Below are 9,630 nucleotides of genomic sequence, written 5' to 3'. Positions count from 1 at the left end.
GAATTAATTCATCGAACACTAATTTTATACATCAACAAGTTGAAAGCTATGTATCATGACTTACGATGGTCATCAGAATCAACAAATCAAAATCTAAAGCCTCGTATCCTCTATTTTATTACTTAAGATTTTCATTAACCGAAAAATGAAATGTGCTGATATAAAATATTTTTCATAAAACCAATTTCAGTCTCAATTTTGTTTTGTGTTTCTTGTTCTTCTAAAATCTCAACATTACATTCAAAAACGTTTTGATAAATTACACAAGGTCACAAAATTAATATTCTTCGAGGTGCAAAGAATTTAAAAGGTAATTTTGACTTATTTGGGTGCCCTTGATCTACATATGCAATTTTTCTATCAACTTTTGCTTTTTGAATAACTTTTGCAAATATTTTGTAATCATTTCAGAAATATATGCGTTTGTTTTGACAAAACTTTAAAACAAAAACGAAACATTTTTTTTTAGACTTCAAGTCAATTTGAACTCTACGAGAAAAGTTATAGAGTTTTTCAATTTGTGTGCTTTTTCTGATTGTCAGTGAAGCTGTTTTTACCGGATGAAAATACCCAAAATAAAAATGAAGTGTTTAACCAAATTTAATTTTATATATCTTTAAAGCAAAAATCTAATCGTTTTGCAAGTTTGAACAATTTTTTAATGAATTCTTTTTTTTTTAACTTTATCCAGTAATGTCAGAAGTATTTGTAATGTTATCTTTCCAAACTTTCATAAACTGTTAAACATTTTAATTATTATTCCTTAATTGAATTAAAACGGGTATAATAAAAAAATCAGAATCTGATTTTTTTTTCTGAAACTGTAAATTTGTTACTTCATCAGTTATCATTGATTCATTTCACTTGAAACTGATACATTTCAAAGCTTCTTCATATCAACAAAACGCAAGGTGATAGACAAAATTCAATTATAGGCACCAAAATGATGTTCCTTTAAGTTATCAATTAAATTTTTTTTGATTTTTTTTTAAATAATAAGACGAGTTTTTGAAATAAAAAATCCTTCTAAAATATAAAAAAAAACTTATCTTTTATCTTCATATGTCGTTTTAATTTTCAAATAAATTTACCAAATTTTCAAAACTATTGAAATTAAATGAAATATTTTTCATTAGTTTGTCTTTGTTTTTCAATTCTGAATTTTTATTTTCTGAAAACATTTTCTTCTGCCATTGAAACTATAATTTAAATAAGAATAACATAGTTGATTGCGACATAATATTCAGATCTTGAAATATTTAAATTTAAAACCTTTGATTGAAAATTTATAAACGTTTTTCTAATTTTCATTATATTAAATCATGTTTTTTAATCGATAATGATGTTTACTGATTTGATTCGAAGTAGCAACTTTAAAGTTAAATTTTGATTAAGATTTTTTTAGTTTGTGTGATAATTCTATGCAAATAAAATGGTGTAGAAATCAATTTCCATATTTCTTGTATATTTTTGGTTTGTTATTATTTTTGGCTGAATTCGGATTTCGAAACCCCCCCCCCCCCCATGGACGGGTCCTTCGCACGGGCCTGGATCAAAATACATAAGTTTGTTGAATATGTCAAAGTCCTATCACACCACCCTCAGGAGTTACAGTCAAAGTAAAAAAAATCTCTTGAAAAAACAGTTTTTTGAACCTGACACGTTGTAGATTGGATAAAATGGTTCGCTGTCTTTGAAACAAAGTTGTAACGAGTTGCGATCTACAATTGTCTCATACATTATGATGAGTTTAGAAGTTATTGAAGCCCTATAGAAAGCATTTAGTGTATTTTATTGGCAATTTATTTCACGAGCCTTCAACGTCCATCGAAAAGTGCACATTTTCGCAACACCCACTTTTTTGTGATTATTTTTGAAGATAAGCGGAACCATTTCCATTTGAAATTAGCGGGGAAATCGGTGGAAATAGTAGAGATCTGAATGATTGAAAATACACTTTTTATATGAAAATTACCTATTTTACTCATAGAAAAACGTTGATAACATTTTATTCATTAATAAAGTGTTGCAGTTTTTTTCGTTCGTTCAGTTCGTTCATCGAAAAGAGCCTTCAAAAATTGCCAATAAAATACACTAAATGCTTTCTATAGGGCTTCAATAACTTTTAAACCCATCATAATGTATGAGACAATTGTAGATCGTAGCTTGTTACAACTTTGTTTCAAAAACAGCGAGCCATTTTATCCAATCTACAACGTGTTAGGTTCAAAAAACTGTTTTTCAAGAGCTTTTTTTTACTTTGACTGTAACTCCTGAGGGTGGTGTGATAGGACTTTGACATATTCAACAAACTTATGTATTTTGATCAGATAAACAACTTTGTCGAAGACATCAAAGCCCTAACTTGAGGAACAAAAAAGTTAGCATTTGTATCTCGCTATCGGTGGACCCCTCGGCAAAACTTTTGATGTTGGAATATGCTCAATGTAAAACTGAACAATGTTGCTGAAGACATCAAATGTCTATCTCTTCACCCCTGAGAGCTATTAATTTCGTACAGCTAGATTGATGTTCTGCACCACTGTGCATTATTTTCAGGTTCAAATTTTGATTAAGTGTTTCTAGCAAATCCAAAGAATAGTTCGTACGAGCCTTTTTAAGCGTTTGTGGAGGGAAATAGAGTGAGGCTAAAGTATGTATTTGATTTTCGATAACTGATTTGACCCACTCTTTAAATTTACTTGATGAAATTGGTTCTGAATTATAATCTGTAGTAACTGCAATTAACACTCCCCCACCAGACTTTTTCTCAGATAGCGATTTATCTCGATCATCTATAAATACTTAAAATCTATCAACGAAAATTTCTTCACTGTTCACGCATCGGTGCCAACTAGTTTCAGTGCCTAAAATAACAGGGTAAGAACAAGCGAACACCTTTTTGTAAATTTTATTAATCTTAACGACACTTCTCATCCTATTGAAATTTTGACAATATTAAACTAACTCTTTAGTTAAACTTGCTTCTGTCACTTAGGCCCGAAGAAGATTTTAAATTGAAATCATTCAAACTTCTTTCAATCTCTACAATATTATTGACATCGAGATTGATTACTTCCTGTATATCCACCGAGGGGTTCGTCCGAGTATTTAAAAACACGAATGGCCACAGGAACACCCTCGGCGTGGTATACCTAGCTGACGAAGTGCCCGGTGCCATCCAATTAGGTTGATGCACTATAGTTCTGGGTATTCATTGTTTCCGATGTGACGTACGGGCTAGATTATTGGCCCCACTCGCGAATTGCCTGCCACCATCACCTTCTTGCCAAATTTTTCGGTGTAAATGTCCTTCTCCGTTTTGGGGATATCCTCGTTCTTGCGTACAGTGAAGTATTGTGGCCCAGGAAGGGTTTTATAGTCCAATTTCACATACATTTTATCGTCCATGATAATGCACCGAGAACTTTTGCAAAATATTGAATCATACAGTTTCCAGACTCTTGCTTGACATAAGCGGCTTGATTTGGGTTCCTTTTAGTTTTTTTCTGCTTCCGGTACGTCTTGAGCCCAAGTCGCTCTTTAGCACGCATCACGTTAGACCTCGAGGTCCCGACTTTTCTCGCCACATCCCGAACGAAAGCCGATGGTTTCTGTTTGCAGACATTCATGACCTTTTTGTCGATAGCAGGACTTACAGGACCAGATTTTCGACCACTCCTAGGTTTATCTTCAAATGTACAATGTTAACCATATTTTTATTAGCCAATTCTTTGGCCAATTTTCTCAATGAGATTCCACTCACAGTAGCAGTACACCACTTGTTTAATTTTTCCCTTCTCCGGAGTAAGACCATGCATTTTGAAATGTAATACAAAGTCACAAACTAAATGTTTTTTTGATGATATCACTTACAGAAATGTGTAAACAAAAGGACGCAGCCAGTGGAATTCGAAAAAAAATCTTCGACTCAAAATTACCGTTAACATTAGGTGTGCTTAGAAGTTCAAGAACAGTCTATAAAGATTTGAGAGAATTGAATTGGTAAAAATATACTGTTCTTTTGGTCTTTCGTAAAACATTAATATTGCTTGAATATGATGATAATTTATGCCTTTTTCTAGAACAAAAAAAGTCAAAAGCTTTAAGCTCTCTCTCATTTTTTTTTTCTAAAATTTTAATTAAAAAGCTTGCTGTTATGTTTCTCGTTTCGTTTTTCTGATCTTTCCATTCTTTGGGATGAATTAGTCATCGATGTTTGAAACCTCGGAGAAAAACCTGGAAGATGGTTCCCATTTTGATTATTTTTCTTTTCTTACTTCTGAATGTGATGAATATTTTGATTCAACCTTGAATGACAAGAAAGTTCTCTAAGCAGTAAAGGACTTTTAAAGTGACATTTTAGCGAAACCGGAAAAATAAGGCATCGGTACATCCATGCAAAGGAAAAAGTGCCCAAAACAATCCAGCGGAATGGGCACTCATCAAGTCAACTGAATATTATTTGTGTAGATTTCTCAGAATAATAATTAAATTGATTGGTGATACAATTGTACAACAAAAATCAATATGAACCTGAATGTTAAATTATACAAAAAAGATTTGGTTCCATCCAGGATCGAACTGGAGACCTTCTGCGTGTAAAGCAGACGTGATAACCGCTACACTATGGAACCGCCATATCAATAAGGTTGCACACAGTCAATGTTATTCTTCGTGTTCCATAACTACCATCTCGGAGCTAAAAATAAACCCAAAGGGGAAAAAACAAGATTTGCTCCTCCCATCTGCGCATGCGCTTGGTTGAACCGGTTCGCAACGGGAAGAAAGAGAACGACCAACAACAACGGTGTGCTTTTATAGCAGCGCAAGAAATGAGGGGAAGATTTATTATAGCAGAGGAAGAAGCTACACTGAACAGCTTGCTTGTTGACAAGTGCGGTGTAAACGGTGTAGTTGATTTAACGTTGAACGGCTGATGGGGTTGATGATTTTTTGAGTTAAAAGTTGTTTCAGTTGAAATTTGATGCATTCTGATGAAAGGTTTAGAAATTGCTAAACAATGGAACCACTGAACCGAAATGGTTGATTTAGATTTTTAAATGAGATCAAATAAATGTGTGCAAAATCGATAAGTCTTATACAAATTATGCAAAACGACTTTCAGAATTAAACCTCGTTTAATACAGTTGAAAGCATATCTGAACTCTGAATTTTAATTTAAAATTTAGATTCAGAATCTTCCAACTGTTTTAAAGAGGTTAAAATTAAATTCAAATGTGGTGTCTGGTCTGGTTTAAACTTCAAGATTTAAATTAAATTTATAATTTTCGATTCTCAATCTCTAATTTGAATCTGAATCCAGAATCTGGAACTTTGTAAATTTATTTTCGGCATATCGTTGAAATTTTATATTCTTGGAGAAAGAATATCAGAATTGAAAATTGATAAAGATGGATAGAAAAGTTAGGAGAAAATTTACAGATGTTGAAAAGAGCGAAAGAGCATTTTAAAGAGGGAAACTTATTAACGTACACCATACTTCACCCCACAACATTTCATTATTAAGGAAAAATAGGACCGGGATAGAGGTGGCACTACCTTAATCTAAATAATGAAATTTGGATGGTCCGAAGCTTACATGTGGTGAACACGTATACTCCGAACGGAATATACCTACAATTTCACCGATATGCCGAAAATAAATTTACAAAAATCAATTAACGGTGGTTAACTTATGATGAAAATCTGGAACTTGAATAAGAATTTTATTCTATATCTTCCAGATGAATAAGAATTTGAATTCTGTACCCGGTTTCGGAACTCTGAATCTAAATTTAATTTAGAATTTTAAATCCAAAAATTCTGTCTGAAATCCGAACCTGAAATCTATATGAAAATTGCAGTTTGATCTGAAAAAGGAACTCAAATCTCAAACTGCAATCTTGAATTTGGATAAAAAATTAGAACATAATGCCCAAACTGACATCTAAATCGGTAATCTAAAACTAAATTCGAAATCTGAATCCGGATAAAAACTGAAAAATTTAAAATCTGAATCTGCAAACAGAATTTTTAGGCTAAATCTGATATAAAATTTTTAACTTTATTCAGATAATTTAATAAGGTTTTTATCATATAACTTTCATTTTCATTCCAGATAATTCAAAATAAAACTGGTCATCATTGGTCATGTATTTTTTTATTTGATTTTTGCCCTTTCAAGCCATTTTGTCTGTTTAATTACTCTTATCAAAAAGGTGTGATGTGTGATAAAAATTGAAGAACCTCACATTTTTTTTAGTTAAGTATTTATTTTTAATAAGTCTTGTCATATTGCATTCTATTCTACCTACTTAAGAAATCTATCTGAGAAAAATCTTTCCAGCTTTATGAATTTCATTTACAGTTTACTTAAATCATTCTTAAGTCTAGCTTTTTCATAAACTTAAATATGTACGTAGATTGCACAATCCGGCCTTTCCGGCAAAAGGGCGCTCAGTGGCGTCCCATACTTATCGCCCTAACTATTGTTGAAGCACCATCGTAATCCAGCTTCATGAAAATTATTACCAAACTATAACAGCGAAAAACTCAATAATAAACTTTTTTGGGTTAAATGATTAACTTAAACGTTACCATAACTAAAACCGAACGAATTGGTAAGATTAGGGCAAATGATTAGAATAACTCATTGGTTTGTGGTGATATGGCACATACATTTGTAGTTAAAAAAAAACATCGAAAATAAAATACAAACGAACTTAATCGAAATGCTAACGAATAAACTAACATAAATTGCAAGACTAGAACATTCTCGTCCTTGGGTAGATAAACCGAAACTGAAGCAAACAAAAAACCATAAAATGTAAAACTAAGAACAAATTGTAAGAACTTAAATGCTAAACATACTCGAACAGAGTGATAGTACGGGAAAACGAACGAAACAGTAGAAAATGTACAGTGTTTATGATTGTTTTTTTTTTTGTTTTGTTCTGAGGCTTCGTCGTTTCGTTGTTTTCCGTGATGTATGATTTTTGGCACATTGCTACATGGAGATCGCTTTCGCAAGCTTTCAACTTTACAAAATACTAACTGTAGAATCTAGTCGATTTTTACAGAATAATGACTTTTACAAACTTTTTTTTGCGGTACACAAATACTTTACACAGTTTTCGTTAGGCGGTAGTTTGTTTTTTTTACATCTTACAATAGTTTCACTTGAGAAGAGAAAGATCACTAACATTAACCTTATTAAGGCACGTGAGAATTCACAGTTTGTTTTTTTTTTTTAATTTTTACAAGACAAATAAAAAAGTTCTATATTGAAGAAATCACTTGTAGAAATCTTCAATATTCCAAACAAAAATAGCTAAATGCTTTAAAAATTTAATGTTTTGGTCTTTGTTGAGCTATTTCGGCACAGATTAACCCATCACACAACTCCATCATGCAATGATGGCATAGTTCCTGTGATACTCATAACTGCTAGTGCCAGTGTTGCCATCCAAAGTTCCTAGTCCAGCTTGAGGCGAACTAGAAAAATCATGACGCACCAGGTAGCCGTACCCATCCTGCGTGGTACTGGCCGTGGTTCGAATCACACTGATCCGGTTGTCGGTTGGCGTTGACGTTCCCTGGACAACCTGTGCCGCCGCTGCAGCCGCCGCCCTAAGCTGGGCCGACTTCTTACAGTTGTCCTCCAAAACCTCTCGGATCTTAGCCCGAACGGCATCCTTCTTGAGCTGAATCTCTGCTTGCAGAGCCAAATCTACGGCACTCATCACGGTTGATGCCACTTCCGATGTCCCAATAGCCGGATGACCAGCTCCGAAGTTCCGTAGACTCTCCGAAGAACCCTGCCTCTTGTGTTTCTCGGCTTTCCTGCGCACCTTCCCCGGTGAATTTGGGTTCGATGACGGCGACTTGGGATGGTGACTTTTACTGCCAACTCCCCCGCCACTGGTTGTCGTTTTGTTCTTCATGCAGGACGAATCCTCGTGCTTGTAGAGGTAGGACTTGAGGGCGAACGCTTTGCCGCAGCGGCTGCACGAGTGCGGTTTGGTGTTGGAGTGCGTCTGGACGTGGGCCCTCAGGTTCGACTTGTCGGCAAACGCTTTCTGGCAGATGCTGCACTTGAACGGTTTTTCGCCTGGAATGCGGAAAGAAGGAATCTCGTTAATTCGTGTTGAACTTTGTCCTGCAGAAATTTCTTACAAGGTCTGGTGGAACCCCATTAAAAATTAAAAAAAGAGGTCATTTTTTAAAAACCATTTCAGGATAGTTGGGTTTCGTTATAGCTTAATGGTTTTCGAGGTTATTGTCAGTACGGCGTAAGTATTACGACCTTAGTAAGGTGGTATAATGTCGGAACTTCTATTCAGAAGCTTATGTCGTAGTTGTAAGATCCACATTAAGTTGTCAAATGTGCTGAAGCTGGAGTCTAGTACAGAGAGGTCTTTTCAGTTTTAACATTCATCGGTTGACGGAGCAATGTTTTATGCCAAAGAGCGGAATCACATAATCGCAGAACTATAATGGATGAGAAGATTCAGGACAAGAGTTACCACTTCTTTACTTATCTGTAAGTGTAACAGGAAGGCCATATTTACCGGATTGAGATTCCTGCCGTCGGAAGTTGAGCGGGTCCAAATAGAAAGTTCTCGACGACGCAGAAGAATATTGTTCTAGAAACGATATCTGTCTAATTTTCATCAGGAAATAACCTAAAAACACCTCTAATGCGAAATTTGTGGAACTGCAGAAGACATTGAACATATTCTTTTTAAATGCTATAAATACACACAATGTAGAAACGAATTCCCTTGCCTTGTTTTAAACGATGATTTAGGAATCATACTACTAAATTCTAAAGAGAAAACATACAAAGCAATAGCAAAATTCATAGAGAAAAAAATACAAATCTAAGTAACTTTAATCAAACACTACAATCTTTTCTTAGTTAAAATCCAGTAAATTACTGTTCATAATCTTAATATAAAATCACAACAACTAGTCGATCGACCTTTCGTCTAACTTCAAAATGCTTGAAATAACTGAAAATCGCATGAAACACCCACAATATGGGTATGAGGAGAAAGGACTCAAGGGAGAAAGGCTAAAAGGTGATAATATTATGGCAAAACAAATTACGAAACTCTGAAAAAAATATGAGACAAATATGACAAATATAACAAATGGGAAGAGAATGACGAAATTATGTATGTATGTATGTATGTTGGTAATCCACCATGGGTGCACGGATTCACCGCAGTTTCTGCCAAAGTATGTGCTCACATGCATTCTTTAGATTATTATGTTCGACAAATCTCCAATGCAGCGCGCCGTCATACCCGGACCCCATGGCTTCGTATGAACTGTTATGTATGAATGTATTGTGTTGATGTAGGTATGTTTTGGAAGAACGAATCAATCAGGTGGGCTAGTTTACTTACAGGTATTCCGGCATCCGTGTATATACCTGACCAGCTGGCAACTGATTGAACATTCCTATTATATAGTCAATTATAGAATGGAAACACATCTTACCTGTCGGCAACTTAAGGGAATCGAACCCAAAAGTTTTTCTTGCCCATACCGGGAATCGAACCCAGTACGCCTGGCATACCAATACCAGACTCGCGCCAGCCTATCCGCTAGACCACATCG

General features: G+C 34.6%; 1 protein-coding gene and 1 non-coding gene across 2 annotated transcripts in view; both read right to left on the bottom strand.

Moving 5' to 3' along the window:
- Window positions 1-4,564: 4,564 nt before the first annotated feature.
- Trnav-uac (transfer RNA valine (anticodon UAC)) lies at window positions 4,565-4,637 on the bottom strand. Its single transcript has one exon. It is a non-coding gene; the product is annotated as a tRNA-Val (tRNA).
- Window positions 4,638-6,267: 1,630 nt separating this feature from the next.
- The window catches only part of LOC129754109 (zinc finger protein 568), a 47,138-nt gene continuing 43,775 nt past the window's right edge, over window positions 6,268-9,630 (bottom strand). Inside the window, exon 5 of the mRNA XM_055749973.1 lies at window positions 6,268-8,113. Coding sequence (XP_055605948.1) covers window positions 7,410-8,113 — 704 coding nt within the window. The 3' untranslated portion in view covers window positions 6,268-7,409. The remainder of the gene's footprint in view (window positions 8,114-9,630) is intronic.

Source organism: Uranotaenia lowii, chromosome 3, assembly GCF_029784155.1.
Source record: "Uranotaenia lowii strain MFRU-FL chromosome 3, ASM2978415v1, whole genome shotgun sequence".
Taxonomy (NCBI): domain Eukaryota; kingdom Metazoa; phylum Arthropoda; class Insecta; order Diptera; family Culicidae; genus Uranotaenia; species Uranotaenia lowii.
The sequence above is the reverse complement of the archived record's forward strand: the minus strand, read 5'-3'. Positions and strand labels throughout refer to the sequence as shown.